The sequence below is a fragment of the Spermophilus citellus genome, assembly GCF_964194105.1.
Source record: "Spermophilus citellus genome assembly, chromosome: 3".
NCBI classification, from domain to species: domain Eukaryota; kingdom Metazoa; phylum Chordata; class Mammalia; order Rodentia; family Sciuridae; genus Spermophilus; species Spermophilus citellus.
Window position 1 is genome coordinate 17103436 of NC_138184.1, and position 25128 is coordinate 17128563.

General features: G+C 51.6%; 2 protein-coding genes across 13 annotated transcripts in view; one reads left to right on the plus strand and one right to left on the minus strand.

Annotated features, from left to right (window-relative positions):
• The window catches only part of SLC25A42 (solute carrier family 25 member 42), a 29116-nt gene extending 20293 nt beyond the window's left edge, over positions 1–8823 (plus strand). For all 4 annotated transcript variants that reach the window (XM_081285299.1, XM_081285297.1, XM_081285298.1 and 1 more), the window contains 6 exons: positions 371–472; positions 2042–2067; positions 2794–2960; positions 3313–3429; positions 4265–4416; positions 6622–8823. In XM_081285299.1, coding sequence (XP_081141425.1) covers positions 371–472; positions 2042–2067; positions 2794–2960; positions 3313–3429; positions 4265–4416; positions 6622–6929 — 872 coding nt within the window. In that variant the 3' untranslated portion in view covers positions 6930–8823. The remainder of the gene's footprint in view (positions 1–370; positions 473–2041; positions 2068–2793; positions 2961–3312; positions 3430–4264; positions 4417–6621) is intronic.
• A 2914-nt stretch (positions 8824–11737) lies between these two features.
• TMEM161A (transmembrane protein 161A) lies at positions 11738–24223 on the minus strand. 9 transcript variants are annotated; one of them, XM_081284080.1, is made up of 12 exons: positions 23711–24090; positions 20721–20824; positions 20124–20246; positions 19672–19769; positions 19432–19588; positions 18410–18561; positions 14438–14498; positions 14191–14334; positions 13965–14078; positions 13656–13830; positions 13445–13541; positions 11747–13324 (listed from the first exon to the last, which is right to left on the minus strand). In XM_081284080.1, exons 1-12 carry the CDS (start codon positions 23777–23779, stop codon positions 13071–13073), a joined length of 1548 nt encoding a protein of 515 aa, XP_081140206.1. In that variant the 5' UTR covers positions 23780–24090; the 3' UTR covers positions 11747–13070. The 9 variants fall into 9 exon arrangements, with proteins under 9 accessions (XP_081140212.1, XP_081140204.1, XP_081140205.1 ...); XM_081284082.1 differs by lacking the exon at positions 23711–24090 and adding an exon at positions 24142–24223 and having other exon boundaries at positions 11748–13324; XM_081284083.1 differs by lacking the exon at positions 23711–24090 and adding an exon at positions 24142–24219 and having other exon boundaries at positions 11748–13324; positions 20721–20820.
• Positions 24224–25128: the final 905 nt, after the last annotated feature.

A 25128-nucleotide genomic window follows, 5' to 3' on the forward strand; every position in this document is an offset into this window, starting at 1 on the left:
TTAGCATCTGTGAGCTCTGGGTTCAATTCCTAGTACCATACACACAGAGACATGCTGGGGGCCTGAAAATGAGGATCCTCGATAGGTGGCCCAGAGAGCAGCTCGCCTCCAACATGGACAGTCATTATCACCCGGGGAGGCTTTCATTATGTCGTACGTACGTAGCCTGGACCCACCACCTTGGCCCAGCCTTGCCACCCCAGGGCGGAGTAGGGCCTCCACACTCAGGCTGCTACGCATCCGAAGACCTGGACAGGGTGGAAGGAAGGAGCTTCCCTGGGGCAAGGTCCCCTGCCAAGCTGACCCTACACCTGCTTGCCCTCTGCTGACCTTGATTGCTGACCTTGATCGTGTGTTCTGTCACAGAGAGACCACAGGCAAGTGCTCAGCTCCCTGCTGTCCGGCGCCCTGGCTGGTGCTCTCGCCAAGACGGCAGTAGCTCCCCTGGACCGAACCAAAATCATCTTCCAAGGTAATGCTCGTCCACCTGTCCGTGTGAGATGGAGCTGCCAGGCGACCGTCTGCCCTTCTTCCTTCACTGCCCCTCAGACTACTTCAAATGGTTTTGAAAACAAAAAATGCTTCTTTAAAATCCACTTAGAAATCATGTTTGTTTCTTGGGGCTGCATCACAAAGGACCACTTCCGGTGGCTTCAAATAATAGACACTGATTCTCTCACGGTCCTGGAGGCCAGAAGTCTGAAATCAAGGTATTGACAGGCTCCCTCTAGAAGCTCCGAGGAAGAGCCCTCTCGCCTCTTCCAGCCTCTGGGGTCCCTTGGCTTGTGGCCATGGCCCTCCAGTCTCTGCCTTGTCTTCACAAGACCTCTCTGTGTCACTATATCTGCTTTCTCTTCTATGAGGACATCAGTCATTGGATTCAGGGCCACCCTTATCAGTACAACCTCACCTTACCTCCGTCACATTTATAAAGCCCGTGTTTCCCAACAAGGTCATCTTGACAGGGACTGGCCGTTGGAAGTGGAAATAACTTTTGGGGTGACACAGTTCAACCCAGAATGGAAACCATCCCCTTCCCTCCTTGGAGCTAAACAGTCACAGGGTCCTCTGGAGATAAGGCCTGTCTCTCCCATGAATGGTTACTAGTTCCTGCCCAGGGCCAGGCAGCAGGCAGGACAGTGAGAGGTGGCTGCAGACTTGAGCCAGGCCTTCCCCACCGCCTTCAACTGCTCCCCTAGCCTCACTGTGCCTCAGTCTCCTCGTCTGAAAATGAGGGCATTGACGCAGCCTCCTGGGCTGGCTGTCGTAAGGACAGAGGGAGTGACAAGAGGGAGGGGCAGGCCCTGTCTGCTGCCCTGCTGCTTCCTGGGCACAGGGACATCCTATTGCCCTTCAGGGAGCTGGGATGACGTTGAGACCAGCAGGCTACACACACCTTGCACAGTGGGGAGGTGCGGGGAGTAGGAGACGAGGGAAGAGAAGCTGCCAGGCCACACCAGAGGCCCCTGGTGACCCTTGAGGCCTGTATTTCTGGATCTTTCCCAGAAGTCCTCATGGCTTGCCATAGCTCCAGGATCCCCACAACCCCGGTGGCCAAGGGCACCATTGAGTTGGAAGCCAGCCAGGCAGCCATGGGGCCAGGAGAGAGGTGGGCCAGGGGCACTCTTCCTGGGGCTGGGGGGGGCACGGAGAAGATGGCAAATGCCACCCAGGACCTCCGGCCTTGTTCTGAGAGCCAGGGCTGCTGGGCCGAGGCCCTCATGACAGCTGAAGCCTTCCCCACAGGGGTCCAGGGTGGCCGTGCTGAGTGGTTCCTGGGGTCATCCTCACAGCCCCTTCCTGAGACCCTCGCTGTGCAGGGGCACTGGGTGCTGGCTCCACTTCCCTGCCTGGGGACAAGCCTTGAAGGAGAAAGAGGGGGGACCCTGCTAGGGGATTCCCCAGGGGAAGAGCATTCTCAGGGGCTGATATCCCTCTCCATGCTCCAACCAGACCCTGGTATTGAGGGGAAAGGTCACAGAGACTGGGGGTTCCGCCCTTTGCATCTCATAGTCTCTTTTGTCCTTTTTTTTCCCCCCAGTGTCTTCAAAAAGATTTTCTGCCAAGGTGAGTTGCTAGGTCATGGATGGCTCTGGGGCGGGCACCAGAGCCCCCTTGAGCTAGCAGGAAGTGGTGGAGGGAGGTGGTCTGGGACAGCTGCTTCTCAAGGTGCTTTTCTCCGCTTTGATTCCCTTCCCTATTCTTCCCCAGGCCAGTTTCTGATCTGCCCAGGTCAGGCCTCTCCCTGAAACCTCAGGGGATGAGCCAGGGCCACCTATCCTCTTAATGAGAGGCCTATTCTTGGGGTGTTGGGGTCAGGGATCGATAGTTCCAACCCTTCCTCTCTTCATGTGTGATTTATTGGCAAAAGCACATTTACCTTCTAGATAAAGTACGTATTTTAACAGCCAGACAGACTACCAGACCAACACCAGCAAAAATACACTGTGTGCCGGGTGCCATGGCGGCACACCTGTAATCCCAGCTAATCCAGAGGCTGAGGCAGGAGGATGGCAAGTTCCGGCCCAGCCTCCACAATTTAGTGAGACCTTGATTCAAAATCAAAAAAGGGCTGGGGATTTAGCACCATGGTAGGAGTTCTATCTAACATGCAGAGGCCTTAGGTTCCATCCTCAAACCTGGGGGCAAAAAAGAAGAAGTTAATTAAGTTCCCACGGGGATGGGGAACCCGCGTCCCAACCTCTGCACTTCAGGGACTTTCCACCTGACAAGCAGGTGCATAAGGAGGGCACGAGGAGGCAGAGGGATGTTGACCTCTCCCCTGTTTCCTAGGAGGCCTTCCGGCTCCTCTACTTCACCTACCTCAACGAGGGCTTCCTCAGCTTGTGGCGCGGGAACTCGGCCACTATGGTCCGCGTGGTGCCCTACGCTGCCATCCAGTTCAGCGCGCACGAGGAGTACAAGCGCATCCTGGGCCGCTACTACGGCTTCCGCGGAGAGTGAGGCCCTTCCCCGCCCCTGCCAGGCCCTTGGGTGGCGCCCTGGGGGAGTCTGCCCATTCCCTCCCACTCAGAACCCAGAGGTGGCGCCATCGTGTACCCCCAGAGCCTCAGGAAAGATGCATAGTCATTTATTCATATAAGGGAAAGAGGAAGCAGCAGAGAGGGTCTCAGAATCATAACGCCTCAAAGACCCCATAAACTCAGCCACCCCCAAACCCGCCTGGGCCCTGTGTTCCTCCCCTCCTCCCCCTCTCCTCTTTCCCCCACACCCCTGTCCCCTCTCCCCTCCACCCCCGGGCCTCTGTGCATTGACAGTCCCCTCACTGGGGTGGTACCTCCCTGTCCCCAGGGCCCTGCCCCCTTGGCCTCGCCTCCTTGCTGGCGCTCTGGCTGGAACCACCGCGGCTTCCCTCACCTACCCCCTGGACCTGGTCCGAGCAAGGATGGCCGTGACTCCCAAGGAAATGTGAGTCCTGCAACCAGTAACCCCCTCGCCAGCCTCAGGGTAGGGGTACTTGTGTCCAATGGGGCTTCCAGGTCGGAATTCCTCCTTCAGGCCCCTGGACTGTGGGTCTGGGCCTCTGTGTTCAGCTATACAGGACGCTGCACTGACAATCGTCACCCTCACCAGACGTGGGGGTGCAAACCTGGAACTCCAGCAACTCAAAAGGCTGAGGCAGGGGCATTGCACGTCGGAGACCAGCTGGTCAATGTGGCCCGACCCTGTCTCAAAATAAAAAATTGTTAAGGGGGGCGGGGCTGGAATTGTGGCTCAATAGTCGCTCTTGGGATCAATCCCCAGTACTTAAAAAGTAATCATCATCATCATCATCATCACCATCACCATCCTGAACCCAGCCAGTTGAACAGGGCAGGACTGTAGTTCCAGAAAGGCAGCCTGGGCGTAATTTTCTGCTTGGGTCAAACCAAGAGTCTTCCTTTTGAGTTGGGCACAAATACATGACAAATGTTTAAGAACAAAAGAAGGGCAGGCTGGGCCATGCATGGTCCACGCCTATAATCCCAGCAACTCAGAAGACTGAGGCAGGAGGTGGAAGGTTCAAGGCCTCCGCAACTTAGTGACACCCTGTCTCAAAATAAAAAATATAAAGGGCCAGGGATGTGGCTCAGTGGTAAAGCACCTCTGGGTTCCATCTCCAATAGAGAAAGAGAGAGAAGGAAAGCATGATCATCTTGACCCAGACTCAGACAGCTGTGGGAAGGGCCAGGAATTAGTTTGTGGAGTCCAGCGGCTCCCGCCATGTCCCTGAGGCCACTTCCTCGCTGCGCTGTCCTCGCAGGTACAGCAACATCTTTCACGTCTTCATCCGAATCTCGAGAGAAGAGGGACTGAAGACCCTGTACCACGGATTTACACCTACAGTGCTGGGGGTCATCCCCTATGCCGGGCTGAGTTTCTTCACCTATGAGACTCTCAAGAGCCTACACAGAGGTAAGGAGAGCTGGAGACAGTCAGGGGCCATTCAGGAAGCGATCCCTAGGGACAGCACCTTAGCCAAGGCCAGAGGATTGAGAAGCCAAGGCCCCTCCAGATGGGGCAGTCTGGGGGTCCAGAGTCAAAATCAGGAGGAGACACTATATCCATCCACCATTGAGGAATGGGGACTGGAAACCTCTTAACGCCTCATAATAATAATAACCAGCAGCTTTGCAAAGGCCATTGTGTCACCCAGAGTGCTGGTGGCTACTTCTTAGGCCCAAAGTAAAACCAAGATGGAGGGGAAGTGTCCTTTCTTATTTTGGTAATTACAAGAAAATCTAAATTACAGAAAAGTATAGAGATTAAAATAACAGCACTCACACGGGCTGCCCAAGGTGAGCCATGTTCACATTTTTGCCTTACGTGCTCCCAGGTGGTTTTTGTTAGAAAAATAAAACATTTCAGGTAAAGTGGAGATGGGTGTCTCCCACCTCTGCTCTTCTTCCTCCCTGGCCTCCCATTAAGAGTGTGGCCTGCAGCTGGGCACACCTGTAATCCCACTGGCTTGGGAGGCTAAGGCAGGAAGATCACAAGTTCAGTGCCAGCCTCAGCAACTTAGCACTGCGTTAAGCAACTCAGTGAGACCCTATCTCAAAATATAAAAAGGGCTGGGGCTCGGGTTGGGGTTGTGGCTCAGCGGTATAACACTCACCTGGCATGTGCAAGGCTCAGGGTTCAATCCTCAGCACCACATAAAAATAAATAAATAAAATAAAGGTATATTAAGGGGGGTCTTGGGGATGTGTCTCAGGGATTAAGCACCCCTGGGCTCAATCCCTAGTATCAAAAAAAAAAAAAAAATGTGGCCTGCATCCCTGAAGCTTTGGAAAAGACATTGCTTTAGAAATACAGTGGTCCCTTGGTTTCTGTGGGAGGTTGATGGCAGGATCCCCCATGGACACCAAATCCTAGGATGCTAAACTCCTTTATATAAGATAGTTTAGTTTTTACATCGAACCTACACATCCTCCTATGGCATTTAAATCATTTCTAGGTGACTTACAATACCTAATACAGCATAAATGTCATATCTAGTTATTACACTGTATGGTTTAGGGAATCCTAAATAAGGATTTAGGGAATAAGGAAGAAGTCTGTACATGTTCAACACAGACACAACTTTTTTTTCAAATGTTTTCAATCTAAGGTTAGTTGAATTTGTGGTTTTACTTTCCACAGTTTTAATTACCCATTGCCAATGCTGGTCTGGAAATATAGAACAAGTTTTTGTTGTTATTGTTGGTACTGGGGATTAAACTCAGAGGTGCTTAACCACTGAGCCACATCTCCAACTCTTTTTATTTTATTTTTAAATTTTTGAGACAGGATATCACTAAGTTGCTTAGGGCCTTGCTAAGTTGCTGAGGCAGGCCTCAAACTTGTGATCCTCCTGCCTCAGCCTCCCCAGTATCTGGGATTACAGGCTTCTGCCACCACACCCAGCAGGACTACAGATATTTTAAAAACCCTATCATTTGGTTGCTGTTCCTTCTTCCCCTCCATCTTGTTTAGACCAGGAGACACTGCTAGGTATAGTCACAGTCCCTTCCATTCTCTGCCACCTGGGATTCTGCGTTGCAGACAGAGCTGGATGGCCAAGAAGGACTCATCTGGTGACATTTTCTTTCTTTGCTAGACACTGAACAGGGATTCCTTTTGGGCATTAGAACTTTGTTATATGATTATTTGTGCTTTTCTTTTAAGAAACTATCTTTTTTTTAAGAGAGAGAACTTTTTAATATTTATTTTTCAGTTTTCGGAGGACACAACATCTTTATTTTATTTGTATGTGGTGCTGAGGATCGAACCCAGCGCCCCGCGCATGCCAGGCGAGCGCACTACCGCTTGAGCCACATCCCCAGCCCCAATCTTTTCAATTTTTTACATCTTTTCTCAGTTTTGATTTCCAAAGGAGTAGGGGCTGGGGTTGTGACTCAGTGGCAGAGCACTTGCCCAGCATGTGCAAGGCCCTGGGTTCCACCCCCAGCACCTCAAAAAAAAAAAAAAAAAAAAAAAAAGAAGAAGAAGAAGAAGAAGAAGTAAAAGGAGGGGCTAGGAAGTGAGAAGGTGGGGCGTAGATGTGCGCAGACGCGAGCTGCCCCCTGCGGGTCGCAGCGCCCTCACGTCCCACGTCCCCTCCCACCCCTTGCCCCGCAGAGTACAGCGGCCGCCCGCAGCCCTACCCCTTCGAGCGCATGGTATTCGGGGCCTGTGCCGGCCTCATCGGCCAGTCGGCCTCGTACCCGCTGGACGTGGTGCGGCGGCGCATGCAGACTGCAGGCGTCACCGGCCACCCGCACGCCTCTATCCTGAGCACGCTGCGCACCATCGTGCGGGAGGAGGGCGCCGTGCGCGGCCTCTACAAGGGCCTGAGCATGAACTGGCTCAAGGGCCCCATCGCCGTGGGCATCAGCTTCACCACCTTCGACCTCATGCAGATCCTGCTGCGGCGCCTGCAGAGCTAGGGGACTCTGTGGGGCAGCTGCTCTTCAGATGGTGGACCAGTGACCCCTTGGGTGTTCTGAGCCCACAGAAGAAGGGTGTGGTTGGTTCTACCCCACGAGCCACGATGTGGCGCTTTGTGGAACAGACAGTGGGCCTGGGAGACCTGGGCTTGGCGCCCACAGGTCCAAGAGCAAAGCGGGCAGGCCCTTCAAAGTGCAATGTTGGGACGGTGGATCGGGGCTTCCATGCTGTCCCCTCCCCTCTTCCCTGGGGCTGGCGCTGCCTCTAAAGGTGTTGCCCAAATGCCCAAAGTGGAGAGTGGCTGGCTCCGCCTCCTGGCGCTGTGTGTCGTCACATGCTGCTTATTCAGTGACATCTGTCCACACTAGCTCAGAGCCTGTCCCGTGTCGCTCTAGCTCTGTGTGCTGTGCCTGGCCTCCATACTGAGCAGGATGGGTCCCTGTCGGGGATGGGACAAGCCTGGTGCTCAGCCGCGGCTACAAATGCAGCCCCTGGCCTGCCCCACCACACCCCACCCGTCCACCTTCATTGTTTCCCAGGTGACAATTCATCTGTCTCCACAGCCTTGTCCCCAGAGCATCATGTCCTTCTTAGACTCCAAGGTCAATGTGGAGCCCCCAGCAGGTCTTTCTTACTGTTGCTGCCTACTTACTGTGTAACCATCGCAAGAGGGTCCCCACACTGACTATGACACAAAGCCACCTGAGGTTTGGGTCTGACCCCCAACCTGGCAGTATCTGCTGACAATAGCACCCCAGCCACCCCCTCTAGGCCTGGAAGCTCCTGCCACACCAGCCACCCCAATCTGCCCAGTTGTGACATTGGTGATCCCTGGCTCCTTACTTGAGCAGGAACTTGGTTAGAAATCGCAGCAGTTAAGGCCCATGATTCCCATAAAGAGCATGGAGGTGTCTGGTGGCCTCGATGCTGCTAGAGTGGGAGCACCCCGGGGAGCCCTGTGCCAGCTGGTCTTATGGAACAGCACCCTGGGGCCCTCCTAGTATCACAGGGACCCAGAAACACCCCTTTCCTAATAACATATGGGGTTTTTTGATTTGTTTGGTTTGGTTTTGGTTTTGGTTTCTGATCTGTCCAGCCCTGAGTGTATTCACACCAAATCCCTGTCTGCGGTGATCAGGGCTCGTGGAGGGTGACGGTGAAGTGGGTTCTCACGGCTGGCTCAGCAGCCACCCCTGCACAGGATCTGAGCGGGCGCATTTGTCCCTCATGTGTTTGCAATCGTGTCTTCCGTCCCTTCCCTCCCTCCTGTCCTCTTGGTTATTTTTCCTGTACCTGTGAGTGTGAAGACCCTGTCTCTGACCTTCCCTGCACGTGTCTACCAGCCGACCCCCATCACATCTCCAGTCTCATCCTCAGAGGCCCAGGTAGCCTGTGGTGGCCTTGAGGGGCTGTCCTCTTAAGTGACGTCTCACCCACTTTCCTAACCTTGTCCAGCCCCAGACTTGGCAGGAGGGGCCCAGCGCTCCTCCCAGGGAGATGGGGAGCGGGCAAGGTCCTGGGCCAAGGAGAGTGCAGGGGCTGGGGTCCCATCCCAAGCATGTGACACCAAATGGATAATTGGGCAGTGCCCTCCTTTGGGCCACAGCTGGACAGGAGATATCAGGGGCAGGAGAGTCCCCAGGCTCTGCTGGCCCCAGCGTGCCCCGTCCTGGTGGCTCCTGTCTCAGTGGGCCTGGGCAGGGCTGCCCCTGCCCCTGTACACAGCCAGCCGGGTAATGGAGTCTCTGAGGTCAGCCCCTCCCTGCTGCTCGCTGGTCCCGGTCTGGAGTTATATTTTGATGCCATGAAGACACTTTGTTTATATATAATGTTTATATATTTTAAAGATTTGTGCCAAGAGAGTATATTTAATAAAAACGAACGTGACTTCTTCTCCTGCTCCTGTTTCTTCTTCCTCTTCGGCTCTGGTTTCTCCCTCTCTGCAGTGAACCCCAAAGGGGCTGAAGCTATTTTTTGACAAGTGTTTTTTTTTTGTTGTTATTTTATTTTATTTTATTTTTTTTTGCAGGTTGTTTTTTGGTTTGGTTTTGCGTGCTGGGGGTGGAACCCAGGGCCTTGCGCATCTTAGGCAAGGGCTCCCTCGCTGAGCCACAGCGGCCCCCCCCCCACAAGTTGTTAAATGAAGTTTTGAATAAGAGTCCTGAATAAGTTTTGTTACTTAATGGTGGTTGTTTGAATTGCCAATATATACTATGACTTTCTAGAAAACACTGACGATACACGAGGGTTTGCACTAAAAAGCAGGTTGGCCTCCACAAGGTCAGCGTCTGTGACCAGTCGCTCACATCTCCTCCCGGTTCCATCCATACACACTGTCCCTCCTAGGAGGCACGTGGCCAACCAGCATGTCAGGATGGCCTCACAGTCTCATGGGCATGAATACAATTCTCTATCCCCAAGATCCATGACCCAGGGTCAGCAGAGGCCTCAGGTCTGAGGGCAGCAGTATGCAGGGGCAGACTGACAAGGCCACCAGGAGGTCTCATGGCAATCACTGCTCGCTTCACCTGCCCTTCATCAGCCACAGAGACTCCCAGGGCACGTGCATCTGAAGCCAGAGGCCAGATCTCTGCATGCCCAGGAGAAGAGGGGCGGCAGGGGACCACACAGGACAGGGGTGGGAGCAGTCCCAGCAGGCTGTGCCCTGCAGCTTTCCAGGTCTCATTAGCTGTCAGGCACTGTCCCCCTGGAGGAGGGCTGTGTCAGGCAGCTTTCCGTCACCAAAACAAATACATGAGATAAATCAACTAATAAAGAGAGAAGGTTTATTTTGGCTCATGATTAGAGATTTCGGTCCATGAGCAGTTGGCCAGGTTGACCTGGGCCTGCGGCAGCACCACTCACCTTAGGGCCTAGAGGCAAGAGAAGAGGTGATCCCACAGTCCCTTTCAAGGACACGCCCCAGTGACCTAAAGACCACCCACTAGCTCCACCTACCAATACTGCCCAACTGGAGACCAGACCTTGAACACGTGAGCAGGTTAATTAATTAACAGAACTAAATACAGTAAAAGGACAGTTCACATTCCTCAATGTAGGTTCAAACCTTAACTCAGACTCCACCAGAATCCCAAGGTGTTGCTACCCTGTGCTGCCTATGACCCCAAGCAGTCCAGAAGCCACAGCCCACCTCCCCATGGACCATACCGCTATGGTCTGGATAGAGGTGCCCCAGAGGCCCGTGTGTTGAAAGCTTGGTCCCAGCCCATTGACACTAATTGGGAGGTGGTGGACCCATTAGGAGGCGGGGCCTACTGGGGCATTATTCAGTCCTTGCAGATGGAGACATGGCATGAAGTGGGAACTGGGACCCCAGCCTCTTCCTGTTCCTCTCTTTGCTTCCTGGTTGCCAGGAAGGGAGACGCTTGTTCCACATAAGCTCCCTGCCATGGTGTGCTGCCTCACCACAGCCCCAAAGGCAACAGAACCAAGGGACTGTGGCTGGAAACCTCTAAACTGTGAGCCAAAATAAACCTTTCTGTTTTTATTTTTTCTTTTGTGGCACTGGAGATGGAACCAAGGGTTTGCTTATGCTAAGCAAGCATTTTACCATTGAGCTACACCCCATCTAAACCTTTTCTCTTTTTAAGTTGATTGCCTCAAGTGTTTTGTTATAGTAATAGGATTACTAACATACCCCCTACCTAAATTTTTGCACACTTATTATTATCCTTCCCCTCTTATCTGAGCCAATGTAGACTCAATGTAAATAATGTATGCTCTCTTTCCCCAAATGTTCATTATAAAAACACCCTTAGCTGTAGGAGTACAGATATTTTTCAATTGCTACCTAGTTTTGCTGCTGGAAATCTGGGGAACTTGTCCCAGGACCTTTTCCTTTTTTCCAACATCTTCCCCGACTCAAACCTTTTACTTTGGAGATCCCTCTGTCTCCAGAGTTTAGGTTTAACAAGGGCAGCTTGGGAGGCTGAGGCAGGAGGATCATGAGTTCAAGGCCAGCCTCAGCAATTTATCGAGGCCCTAAGCAACTCAGTGAGACTCTGTCTCTAAATAAAATACAAAAAAGAGCTGGGGAGGTTGCTCAGTGGTCAAACACCCCTGGGTTCAACCCCTGGTACCAAAACACAAAACACTACCTGGTTGGTTGGTTGGTTTCACCCAGTTTAATTAGAGCTCTTTCCTTGTAAGAACAGTTGACCTTGTTACTAGTTGTTCTTGTTACTAGCAGTGTAGATTTCCAGTTTATTTATTCACTTCCTAAAGCTGGGTGTTTAGGGATTCTAACTTTTTGTCATCAAAGTACCACTGTTGGCTCCTGCTAGGGGAGTGCTTAGCAAGAGCCAGGCCTTGGGCTGTCCACCCCAGCCCTGCAAAGGGAGGAGGAAACAGGAGGGAGGGAGGAAAGACAACGCACTCTTGGTCCTGACTCCTATACGTGTAGGTGAAATTCTCCCTGGGACAAGTCCCTCACAGACCTGCCTTCCGTGGGGTCACCTCTCTAGAGTGGTGGGATTCAACGCAGGCACCCACGAGAAGTGATCAGGGCTTATGTGACCCCCTGGCTTACACATCTTGTCATCTGCAGGTTGGGGGATGTGTTAGTTTTAGTTTGCCTCTTTGGTGATCTGCAGCCAGGATGCACATCTGCCCCTCGAGGTTGCTCCCTCCCTGTCCTGGTCATTCTGTGCACGCAGACCAGACACCAGCCTTGGGAGGGGAGGAAGATGCACTCAAGTTCCACAGGGTTCCGGCCCCTCCTCCTCTTCCCCTCCCCCACACCCAGCTTTCCCTTATCCAAAATGCTCAAGAGCAGAAGTGTTTCAGATCTCAGAATCTTTGGGATTTGGGGACATTTGCATAGATCTGCACTGGGTGAGCCTCCCTATTCACAAAATCTAAAGTGCTCCAAAATTTGAAACTTTGCCAGTGTCACGTCATCAGATTTTGGAGGAAAGCAGTGTTCCCTGCTCCTCTCAGGTCCTGTTCTGGGAACAACAGCATGTCAGCACCTCTCAAGGATCCCTGGGGATGATGTCACTTTCCTCAGTGGCATGATGCCCCCTTTTGGTGGCTTCTCCCTTCAGGTGGCAGTCCTGATGCAGGTAATGGAGCCCGGAGACTGTGAACAGGCAGGCGGCCCCAGCGCAGGAATGCTCCGTGGGTGGGTGTGCTTGGGATGTTGGCTGAGCCATGAAGGACCCACTAAGAGCCGATCACTAAGCCCTGGGGGCCACCAGCCGATCACTAGGTCACTCTGGAGAAGGAAATGGTAGACTTTTTTTTATTCCTAATTCACCTTTTACATATACAGAGAGGCTTCAGAAAATGCGTGTTATAATACACAAGTGCGCACACCCCAGGTCCCTGCCTCAAAGTCACAGTATGGCACCATGTCCTTTCCCCTGGGTCACCGTGGCCTTACAACATCCCTGCTTGCCTATGGGTGACCTTTATATGAAAGCAGTCACCCCTGTAGCTGTGGAAGGCAGTGGCAGAACCAGGGACCTCCTCCCTCCAGTCCCTTCCCCTTCCTCTCTCCTGAGCATTCCTCCTCCTCCAAGTATTCTTTGCATGTCCTTGGGTCCCTCTCCCCTTTCCCCTCCCTGCCACCTTCTTCACAGCTGTGACTCCCTCCAGCTCTCTCTCTTTGTGGAGCTGGGATGGAACCCAAGGCCTGGCACTGAGCTGTACCAACCCCAGGGCCCTTCCCTGCCCTTCTTCAGCTGGCCTGGGAGGCCTCTGGGAACTGCCTCCTGCATGACTTCACCCAGATGGGCACCATGTGGCCTCACAGGAAGCCATCACCCTGCACACCCAGCTCTCCAACCACGTGTCCTGTTTGTACGAAGTGGCCCGCTCCTTTATTTATTCATAAGAGCAACCCACCACTCAAACCCTTCACGTGTGTGTGTGTGTGCGCGCGCACACACACACACACACACCCCACTTGGGGACAATGGGTTCCAACTCTCCTGCCCCAGGACCCTAGGGAGCCAGTTTTCGAGGGTTCACAGCGGGCTACAGCCCAGGCACTGCAGAGATTGTGGGGAGTCCCAGTTGCACCTGGCAGCTGGGGACACTGAGGCACACACGGAGGGGCAGGCCATGTCCGGTTGGCCAGGACCCAACTTCAGAGGTCCAGGGAAGTCCGCGGGCGGCTAGGAGCCGGCCAGCTGCTGGTGAAAGTAGAGGCCGAAGAGACTGGCGAGCAGCTGGCAGGCGGCGGTCCACCAGATCAGGTAGGTCAGAAGGCCGCGGAGGAAGAGCGGCGTGAGCAGGCCGCCCACGGCCCCCGCGATCCGGGCTGCCGTCTGCTGGGCCTCGTCCTCCCCAGGGCTCACAGGGACAGTGTTGGCTGGGGTCTGGGCAAGCGACAGTGTGGGGACTGGGCCCAGGCCCCAGGAATAGCCACCTGTGAGAGAAGGGTGCAGAGGGTGGAGGGAGTTATGGGTGGAGAAAGAGGCGGGGTCTGTCTGGGTCCCCGCCCCCACACATCAGCAGTCCCGCCCCTGCCCCACCCAGGGCCTCTCACCCAGGGTCTTGAGCAGCAGGGTGCAGTTGAGGGTGAGGATGAGCGGAGTCAGGTACTGCAAGCTCACCACGGTCACATAGCAGTAGACCCTGACCACCTGGAGGGCAGGTAAAACTGGTGACTGCAATCGGAGGGGCCTTTCCTGTTCAGGGTGACGCCACCCCCAAGGGACCCAGAACCTCAGGTTCCCTCCCTGCCGGGGCTTCCCTACCCGCCGCTGGATCTCACGGGCCTCAATACGGCCAGCCTCTCTCCGCAGCTGCTCCACGCGGGCCTTGGCCAGGCACAGGTAGGCCTGCAGGTGGGGCCGGGTGACAGCCAGTCTCAGCAGGCACAGCACCACCAGCACCCAGAGACGCATGGAGTCAAAGGCCGAGTCTGACAGCCTGCGGAGGGCGTGGTGAAGGTGGAGAGGGGCCTAATGAGGCAACTCCCCATACCCCAGATCTTCCCCCTGCCCCTCCCTGGGCCTCAGAGTGGCTCCTCCAGCTGCCCTCTCTCTCAGTCCCCCGCTACGCACAGGGAGAAGGGCTTTTCCCCAATGGGCGCCTGGTGCAGGAAGTCCCGAGCAATAGGCTTTGTCCAGAGCCACAGGATGAAGAGGGGAGACAGGAAGCTGGTGTGCAGAAGGAACCTGGGGGGCAGGCACAGAGGGTGGAGGGGAGTGAGGCCTGGGCATTCCTTCATCCCACGAACCTCTTCCCCAGGTCCCCTAGTCCCTCCCACCCACAGGTGCCTCACATAACTGCAACACGGGCCGATCCTCAGACATGGTCAGGGCATCGCGGTGGGTCTGGGCCAGCCGCAGGCCGGGGAAGGTGAGGAAGGCACCCAGCACGGAGCCCACCACAGCCAGCCCCACGCGGATGGTCAGCTTGGCTACAGGGAACCTGGGGAGAACAGCAGATCAGAGGGGCTCCGCGGCGAGTCAAAACCCAGCCTTTGGGTTCCCAGCTTGCCCCTGACCCCCACCCCCGGGTCTCCAGGACTCACGCCCAGTCCCAGCCCTGCTTCTCCAGAAGTGGCTCCAGGTTCTGGGTCATGCTGGCCAGGCCTGAGAAGAAAAGAAGAGGATGGAAGAGAGGGCATTCCAGAGTCTATGAGCCCACTCTGCTTTCCCCCCTGATTTTCTTTTGCTCCCCAAGTAGGAATGCACCATGGCGGCCAGGCCTTGGGGAAGGCATGAGAATAATGTTCTTTTCCTGGAGTGCTCGGAATCAAACCCTGGACCAGTGCTAGGCAAGCACTGTGTCACTGAGCTATATCACTAGCCCTGCAAAGACAACATTATGTCCCAGTTCTACAGGGCTCCTTTCAAGAAATAAAAGAATACACCAGATAGATACCCATGATTGAGTTGGGGTTAGGAGGTGGGGCTGTTACGTCCAGGCTTCCTGGATTATAGCAGGAATCTGCAGGAGGATGAAGAGCTCCCACAGAAGAAAACCAAAACCTCCTAGACCAAAAAAATTTCAGTTCAGGCCCCAAGATTTTCTACAGATTGGGCAAATATATAAATGTTCTGCTTCATCTCAGGCCCCAAAGCAATAGGCCAACCAACCATGAACTAAAAACTCCAAAACCATGAGCCAAAATAAATCTTTCCTCCTTTTAAAGTTGATTCTCTCAGGTAATCTGTCATAGAGATACAAAGCTAACTAACACAGTAGTTAACTGAGAAATCAGGAGAAAAAAAGAAAAAAGAAGACGTATACCATGACCGCTCTAAACTACAGAGATCCTAGCTATATAAAATGAGAAGAATCAGAAAGAACAAAAGAAAGCAAACAGGATCCACAATTCAGTACAATACAATTCTTCCCCCTACCCCCACCCCAGTATTAGAGATTGAAACCAGGGGTGCTTTACCACTGAGCCACATTCCCAGGCCTTTCAATGTTTATTTTGAGACAGGGTCTCGCTATGTTGCCTAGGCTGGCCTGGAACTTGAGATTCTCCTGCCTCAGTCTCCTGAGTAGCTGAGATTAGAGGTACACAACACCATGTCTGGTTTCTCTGTATTTGTGAAGTTTTTCAAAATAAAATGTATGAGGAAAAAATATTTTAAGAGAGAAAGAAGCACTATAGAGGATATAGACACAACATAAATTGGAAATTTAATCAACTCCAAGATATTATTCTTTTCCACGTTTTAACTTCTATGAAATTGATATACATGACAACTGATGGCATGCAACAGTTTAAGTAACTCCTTCTGATCTTTTATAAGTACCTCATTCTTATTATTTGGATCTGGAAGTTTCCTCAAAGGCCTATATATTAAAGGCGTGGGTCCAGCCTGTGGTGCTATTGGGAGATGGTGGAACCTTTAGAAGATGGGCCTACTGGGCGGGGGCTGGGGCTCAGTGGTAGAACACTTGCCTAGCACATGTGAAGCACTGGGTTTGAGCCCCAGCACCACATAAAAAAAAAAAAAAACTAAATAAAAAAAATAAAAGTATTGTGTCCATCTACAACTAAAAATATTTTTTTTAAAAAAAGAAGGTGGGCCTACTGTAAGGAAGTTAGCTCTTTGGAGGCATGACCTTGAAGGGGATATTGGGACCTGACTCGTTCCTCTGACTTTGCTCTGGGCCACCACAAGGTGAGCAGCTTTCTCCCACCACGTGCTTCTGCCATGATGTCTCGCTCATCACAGACCCAAAGCAACAACAGACAAATGACTATTAGACTGAAATCATGAATCAAAATAAAATAAGCTTCTCTCCTTAAGTTGATTATCTCAGGTATTTTGTCCCAGCAACAGCTATCTACACTACTCTTCAAACAGTGGTGTGTCATATTTGATACGATGAAGTATGTGCACTCATGTTACCAAGGATCAGTATCTGGAATAAATAAGAAAACTCTACAAATCAACAAGAGAGTAAAAAGATCACACACAGCCTAATAAAATTGCGTTTTTCAAGGATTCTTGGATAAGAAATAAGAAGCATGACAACAAAAGAAAATATAGACAGATTTGACTTCACGAAAATGGAAAAGTTTTGTGCACCCAAAGACACCATCACAGAGTAAAAGCACTCCTTCAAGTCAAATAAAGGACCAACACCTAGTAAATAAAACTGGGCAAGGGCTGGGGCTGGGGCTCAGTGGTAAACTGCTGGCCTAGCAAGCACCAGGCCCTGGGTTCCATCCCTAGCAATTCCAAAACAACAACAAAATAATAATAATAATAATAATAATAACCTAAGCAAAAAGAAACTGAACAGATCTTTTCAGGATATCTGGATATCAGATATTTCAGATCTTTTCAAAAGCAGGCATGGGTGGCTTATCAGCAGAGAGTACATTCTGAGAAATGCATTATTAGATGGTTTTATCCTGGGGTTTGCATGAGGAGTGTGCTTACTAAACTGAGAAGGCTTCCATGTTACTACCAGATGATATAATCTTATGGGACCAATGTTATACATGTGGTCTGTTGGTCAAAAGGTTGTAGGCAGCTCGTTACTGTATCTCTTTAACATATGAAAAGCTGTTCAACCTCATGTGTATTTTCATTCATCAGATCTCCCAAGATGAATAAGCTTACGGAATCAGGAATCAGCGTGGCGAGGATGTGGGGTACCAGGCATGTTCCTACGTCTTCTCCAGAAGGGCAATGTGCATTTGCAACATTATCAAAACCCCAAATGCACTTCTCTCTGTGTGTATGGTGCTGATAAAGAACCCAGGGCCTCACGCATGGTAGGCAATAAAGTCCTGATTAAACAATCTCAGAACATCAACAAAATGAAATTCTTTGTAGCTGATAGTGGCTCAGTGTTATCGCGCTAGAATAGTATGCATGAGGCACTGAGTCCGATTCTCAGCACCACATACAAATAAATAAAATAAAGGTCCATTAACAACTAAAAATATATATATTTAAAAAAATGACATTGCAGGCCAGGCAGTGACACAAACCTCTAATCCCAGTTACACCAGCGGCTGAGGCAGGAGGATCAAAAGTTTCAGGTCAAAGCGACCCTTGTCCCAAAATAAATAAAAAGAGCTAGGGATGTAGCTCAGTGGTGGAATGCTTGCCTAACCTGAGCAAGGTCCTAGGTTCCATCTCCAGTATTGCAAAAAAAAAAAAAAAAAAAAAAAAAAAAACAACAAACAAACAAACGAAAAAACCCTACACGGAATGTAGCATCAAAGAACAATCTCCAGGGGCTGGGGATGTGGCTCAAGCGGTAGCGCGCTCGCCTGGCATGCGTGCGGCCCAGGTTCGATCCTCAGCACCACATACCAACAAAGATGTTGTGTCCGCCGAGAACTAAAAAATAAATATTAAAAAAATTCTCTCTCTCTCTCCTCTCTCACTCTCTCTAAAAAAATAAAAAATAAATAAAAAAAAAGAACAATCTCCAGCCAAGCCCAGTGGCACATGCCTGTAATCCCAGCAGTTTGAGAGGCTGAGGCAGGAGGATTTTAAGTTCAAAGCCAGTCTCAGCAACTTAGTGAGACGCTGTCTCAAAAAGATAAAATATAAACAAAGGGCTGGGAGCTGGGCCTGTAATCCCAGTGGCTTGTGTGGCTGAGCCAGGAGGATCAAGAGTTCAAAGCCAGCCTCAGCAAATGTGAGGTGCTAAGCAAGACCCTTTCTCTAAATAAAAGACAAAGTAGGGCTGGGGATATGGCTAAGTGGTTGAGTGCCCCTGAGTTCAATCCCTGGTACCCCCACACATGCCAAAAAACAAAAAAGTAAGTACTCATGTGAAGGGCTAGAGTCAGGTGCTTCCATCAGAGACAGTGAGAGGGTCAGCCTCTGGTCCCCAAAGTTTACTGGGGTACTCAGGAGCAAGCCTGTGAGGCTCATGAACCTCTGCAGTCGCTGGTGGAGACTTCTCCAGCCTTGGAAATCCTCAAAGTGCTGGACGGGCAAGCCAGCTAAATACACGGCTGGGCAGCTTCCATAGAGTGACAGAGGCAGTCGCCCCCACTGACTATACCTACCTGGCTCCAGGCCCAGCTCAAGGGTCTCCTCCCGGACCACCTGCACCAACATAGACAGGATCAGGAAGAGGAAGGCGAAGGTGAAGCAGACAGAGCGCTCACCACCACCCTCGGCACTGAAGTACAACCGGGTGACGGTCAGGAACACTTTGCTGGGGATGGAGCTAAGGCGGCTTTGAACAGGGCTGGCACCCTTGCTCCACCACTACAGCCAGGGTCCCCCAACTCCAGAGCACAAATAACTCTCCACAAATCCTCCTTAAGAGTGGCATAGAGCTTGGGGTCACAGATCAGCATGTGAGCGGGGGTACTTACTACAGAGTTACCTGTAGCTAATTAGAAATAATCAGCACATGGTTGGGGTGCGCCTCAGTAGTAGAGCACTTGCGAGCATGCAGGAAGCCCTGGTTCCATCCCCAGCACCACACACACAAAGGCTGTGAGGTTCCCCCTCCAGGTGACCCTGCCTCCTTTACCCATCCTTCCTAGCGGGAACATCCATGTCCCTTGGAAAAGCTCAGAGTTCTGAGGGATGGGTCTCCAACCTGCCCTCATAGCAACCCAGGGGGATATTCGGACCCAGTTTGGGTTCCAAGACTAGTTTCTGTCTCCACAGCCCCCTCCACTGAGTGATATTCCCTCTGTACTTTCTCAGACTTGGGTCTCCATGTTTGCTCTCTATGAAGCTTCATACAAACTTTGCAGAATGGAGCTGGCCTGGTGACTTGCTTTGACACAGAGTATGGTAGAAAGTTCTGGGATGAGAATGTACCAACTTCAAGCAAAATGTCCCTCCTGGTTTCCTGATATCTCTGGTACCACTTTGGGTACAGGTAAAGCCTATGGAGCAAGATGGGCATTACCACAGCACAAGGTGGCTGCTCTATGTCACTGAATTTGGGGGATGTTTATGGCACAGCAGGTAATCATGGACATACTAATTTTCGGGAGCAGAGAAGCTCAGGTCCTGCTCCCACATGCCCCCTTCCTGCCCCCACCCTGGGAACTGGGAGGAAGGATACATGGAGAAGGCCACAGTGAGCAAGCACCAGAACACAGCGATGTTGGTCTCCTTGGCTGGGCCCAGCAGGTAATAGTAGGCCTCGGTGAAGAGGTACACGCCGCCCGAGTACACCGCAAAGTCCACGAACCACTGGTACTCCAGGAAGAAGCGCAGGACTGTGGGGAGACTAGGCTCAGCCCAGCCAGGTAGTCCCCCTCCCAACACCCCAGAGGTTTGGGGACCAGGACTGGGCTCTTACCTAGGGCATCCACAGCGGTGAGAGGGCAGGTCTCCAGCTGGAATGGGGCATCTCGGGGCACCAACAATGGCTTATCCTCACTAAGGCCATTGGTCCACCTGGGGACAGGGAAACAAAGAAGGGAGCAAAGGGCAGGTGAGAGTGGCATCCCACATGGCCCCTGAAAGGCTCTATCATGCCACCCTCAGAACTCAGAAGAAGCCTCCAGCTTAGGTCCCCTCTGCACATCAGGGTGTGGGACCCTCCCACCCACAGGGTTGACCAAGAGCAAAAATGTTAATAAATATTCAGCGTTGACCATGACCCTGTCCCCAGGCTGTAGTCCACTGATTTACCTGTGCCCATAGTGGTACATGGAAGTGTGGCAGGGAGGTCCTGTGTCCCCACAGCCAGAAGCTGTGGGCAGGAGCCACTGCCCAGGGCTGGGGCACCATGGGGATGGGTTCACTCACCGCTCCTTTCTGCCTCTGGGCTTCTGCTTCCCAGCCAGGGCCCGAAGCTCCTCTTCTGACGGATGCTTGTATCGGAACAGACTGAGGGCAGACAGGCAGTCAGGAAAGCTCCTCAAGGGGAGACTGGGGCAGAGAGTCCCAAAACGAGAGAGCAGAGTTGTAGGGCTGGGTGGGCGTGCTCTAGGAAAAGGCTCTTCCCAGAAGATGGTGAAGGACAGACTGAGTGCCATAACAGATCCAGGCCCAGTGAACCTGGTGGTCCTGGACACCCTGAATCCACAGGTTAACTCCAGGGAGATAATTTAGTTTCCACCAGATTCTCAGAAAGGATTAGAGACTCTAATCTCAGGGAAAAAGAAGGCTGGATTATAGGAAGGTAGAAGGAGAGGAGATGTGGGGTGTGGCAATGGCTTCTCAGTGTACCCATCTGTCAAAATGGATACAGCAGCACTGTTCCTTGTACTTCAGATGTACCTCAATAAAGCTGTTACCTTTCACCTCAAAAAACACAGTGGAATATAAAGTCCAGGCTTGGGGACTCAGAGGGGGCACGACCCTATGGGCTCCTTCCACATCTGGGTGCCGGGTGGGGCTCACCTGCCATTGCAGAGCAGCCAACGTGCGAAGGAGCAGTGTGGTGCCAGTCTGTGCATGAGGGTGGCTGTGAGCAGGGTCACCACCAGCTGCACTCCGAGGACTGCCTGGGGGGAGGGGACATGATGGATAGTGCTTGCCAGAAGGTCACAAGCTCCCTCCCAGGGAATGCAGGCTATTTATAGGAAAGCCAGGCAAGAGGCCTGGCTCAGGTGGCATCTTGGGGAAAGGACTGGGATGCACCCAGATTCAACCTTGGAAAGCTTCTGCTGAGTGCAGACAGCCCCGCCCCCACAGTGCCCTGGCTGCACGGGTGGGAAGATGGATTGGCTCAGGGTTTGCCTTCGGCCCCTGCTATGAATTTCAGGTATTAATCTCTCTGGGTCCATTTGCTCCTGTGGAAATGGAGTACTTCCAATTTTGCTTCATGTATTATTCCTCACGGCCTTAAGGGGTTCCTCTTCCACCGCCTTCTGGGCTCCCGGCTAGGCACCAACGGTGTCTCTATGTCTCTTCACCTTAAACCACCGAGCGCCCTCGCTTCCTCTCCCTCCCTTTGTAATCAACCTCCTTGGAAAGCCTTCTACACTTCTGGTTACTGCTTAAGTTATGTGTTTAAGTGACAGAAATATGCATGTCCATATATATTTTTATAACATACTGCCAGGTGCGCCCATAATCCCAACAACTCCAAAGGCTGAGGTGGGAAGACAGCAAATTCCAGGCCAGCCTCAGCAACTTGGCAAGACCCTGTCTCCAAATAAAATAAAAAATAAAAAAGTCTGGGGATGTAGCTCAATGGTTGAGTACCCCTGGGTTCATTGGGGTGAGGGGTGGGGTGGAAATAAGGCCTCAGACACTGGGCCTCATACATGCTGCTAGGCAGGCTGTACTATTGAGTTATACCCCCGTACCCCCCACCTTTGAATTTTTAAAATATTTTATTTTTAAAAAAATTTTATTATTTTTTGAAATTAGGAATTTTCTTACTATGTTCTAAATGACAACCTTTTAAGCATAATCCAAAACATGTTTTCCTGTACCTATCACTCTGAAGCTGAGTTTTCCTCCTTGAATACAGTAAATACTAATTTGCTATCAGTAATTATGTAATTATATAAAATTATGTGCTCTGGAGAGCTGACTACTAGCATTCTGGTATAACCAACATCTAAAATGAAATAAAGATGCCTTAATATTAAAACTAATTGATCAGATAAAAATAAGCTAAATTTAGTTTTCGTTCTCTACCCACCACGGTCTCAGAAAAGGAAGCTGAATTCAATAGGGAAAGCTCTAGTGTGGGGAATACCAGATCTAGCAATCATTCAGAAAGACTGCTGAGAAATCCATCATAATAACCAACTTAGCCTAGCATGTGTGATGTCCTGAGTTTGATCTCCTGCACTGCAAAAAAATTAATTAATTAAAATAAATAAATAACCAACTTGAGTCTAGGGGTGTAGCTCAGTGTTAGAGCATGGGCTGAGTAAAACCCTGATTTCAATCCTTGCACCAAATTTTAAAAATAAATAAAATTTAAAATAAAATAAAACAATTGAATAGTCATATTCTCCATCACAGGTAAGCTGAGACACGAAACCTTTTTTAAAAAATATTTTTTAGTGTCAATGGATCTTTATTTTATTTGTTTATATGCGGTGCTGAGAATTGAACCCAGTGCCTCACACATGCTAGGCAAGTGCTCTACCACTGAAACACAACCCCAGCCCGAAACCTTTTTTACATTTTCCTAGTCTACAAATCCTCATTGCTCGCGCTCCAACCTATTCCAGTGACCATAAGTGCAGGTCCACCGGATGCTCTCAACCTGGTGGGCCAGACCTCTCCAGCCCCCCCAGCCCTTCCTAGTACCTCTTCCCCCACTCCTTCCAGCTCCATCCTCCCGTACCTCCCACCGAATGCTATCTAAACATTAGGGCTTTGGGGAGACCCCAGCCATCTTTTCTTCTCTGCCGCACTCCCCTGTGACCCCAAAACAGGGTTCTATCCATAGACCCCACCCAGCACGACCCCCTTTCAGAGACACCTCCAGACCAAACCTCTCTGCTGAGCTCAAAGATCAGTGTCTCCTCCAGATCCTCTGCGGGAGAGCCTGTAACCTTACCATCACTCCTGTGGACCCTGCTTCCGTGTCAGTCTTACAATCAATATCCCAATTCCGCTATGCAGCCTGCAAGGAAGGGTGAACCCATCTGGAGACCATCCCTCCTCACCCACAGCTCTCTTCCTGATTCTCCCTGCGCCTAACCACTTGGTCTCACAGGCCCTCCCTGACCCCAGGGCTCTTCATCGCTGACCCACTACCCTCCTACAGGGGACCCTGGTTCACGTTGCATCCTAGTGTAGCTGGGGCAGAAAGAAGGGGAGAAGAGGGCAAGGAGGCGCGCATCTCTTCACTAAGTTTGGAGGTCTGGCCAGGGATGTTTCTCACAGCCCCACCCTGCAGCAGTCCCTGTCTCTCGGGGTCAATGGGGTCAACACGGTTAATGCTCTGCGGAAGTCTCCAAGGACCTTCTGGAGCCTTCCTAGTCCATGTCCCTCCCCTACTCAAAGCCCTTCCCTGAATCTACAATCCTCGAATAAAAGACTAACAAACTTAAAGCGACCTCCCTCCATTCCATTCCTTTAACTTCACCTCCTCCAGCGTCCAGCACCCGGCCAGGAACCACGCCCCACTTCCCACACCCGCCTTCATCAATGCTCCTTCAGGCTCACTACAGTGCCCCTCCTCAGGGATACCCCAAACAGAGCCAGGGCACCCTCTAGGCCCCTACAGTCCCATTTCCCTTCTGTGCTAGGGACACAGGGGTCTCGCCCTCCTCCTGGCACCAACCTGGACTGCAGATGCTGGGCCAAGTTTAAAGCACACACTCAATGGGATGGACCCAGAGCCGCCCGAAGCTAAGGGTTCCAACTGTGTTGTCTTGGATTTTGAGACCCTGGCCAGCCTTGAGGCCACTCAGACCCACCTCTCGGGGGCTCCCCAAGCCCCTGACATAGCCAAGGGGTCCCCGAGGGAGCCCGTCTGCGCAGATCATACTCCCTCGCAGGATTCCGGTCCCCAGAGTGGATTCCAGTGGGACCCCAGACCACCTTAGAGGGACTCTGAACGTACTCGGGTCCCCAGCCTCCTCTTGGGGACCACTCCCCCTGGGCAGGACCCAAGCCCTTAAAGCGTCCCCCAGAGGCTTGCCAGAACACTCAGAGGGCTCAGGGATTCGGGGGCGCTCAGTACCGCCCCAGCTGACTCCCAGGGCCGGCAGTGAGACCCGCGCCCTCAGAGAGGATATTGGCCCCCAGAGTCTCAATCTCCACAAAGGATCCTGTCCCCTAGGTGTGTCCCTGGATCTCTTTAGCGGGACTTCGTACCTCAGGGCCCACCACGCCGAGGGACACTCACCATGTTGCCTTGGGGAGCACAGCTGGGGAACCCACAAGCTTGAGGCTCTGGGCACGCCGCAGAAACTCGACCAATCAGAGCCCGATTGTGGTCTAACGAGCAGCTCATGTAACCAATCAGCAGGCCCAGAACCGGCAAATCCTGAAGGAACGAGAGGTCGCTCGCGTTGCAGGCTGGAAGTTGTAGTTCTAATACACTGATTGAGGTGGGATCACTGTCCTAGTCCGGACTATTGGGGACCGGACACCAGTATGACCGACCTCAGTCTCTTCACCTGCACCTATGTCGCAGGTCTGCAGTGAAAACATTCACTTATCCCTGCACTGTTGGGACAGTGAGGGACAATTCTAAAGGTGAACTCCCTTGATCAAGAATATTCAGTAGTTCCCGCTAACCAGACTTTTAAGTGCTTAAACTCAGATTCCTGAATCTAATGTATATCTGCCATAGTTAAATTTGCCGCCCAAACTATTGTATGCGCTATAGTACAACTGGCCACTGACCATGCTATCTAATGCCAGACTTTTGTAAATATCCCCTGTATTGTAGTGCCTCCAAGAGTCCTTTCACCTAGCAAATGCCTTATTCATTTCTTTCGTTCAGGTCTCTAGTTGTGCTCTACAAAACATACATCTCAAAAGGGCTGACACATAACAGGGAAATTTTTGGCTTATATAATAGGAAATGCAAGAGCTAAGTCAGATTCATAATGGCTGGATTAAGGATGTCAAATGTCAGCTTCAGGAATCTAATGGTCTCTTTCATGGCTCAGAAGGAAGGGCTTCAAATGTACATACCTTGAGTATTGCCATCTGTGTTTCTTGTCTTTCTTCCTTTCTTTTTTAGGTGTCGATGGATCTTTATTTTATTCATTTATTTATGTGCTGTGCTAAGAATCAAACCCAGTGCCTCACACACGCTAGGCAAGTGCTCTAACCCTGAGCCACACCCCCAGCCCTGCCATCTGTGTTTCTATGACTGAGAATA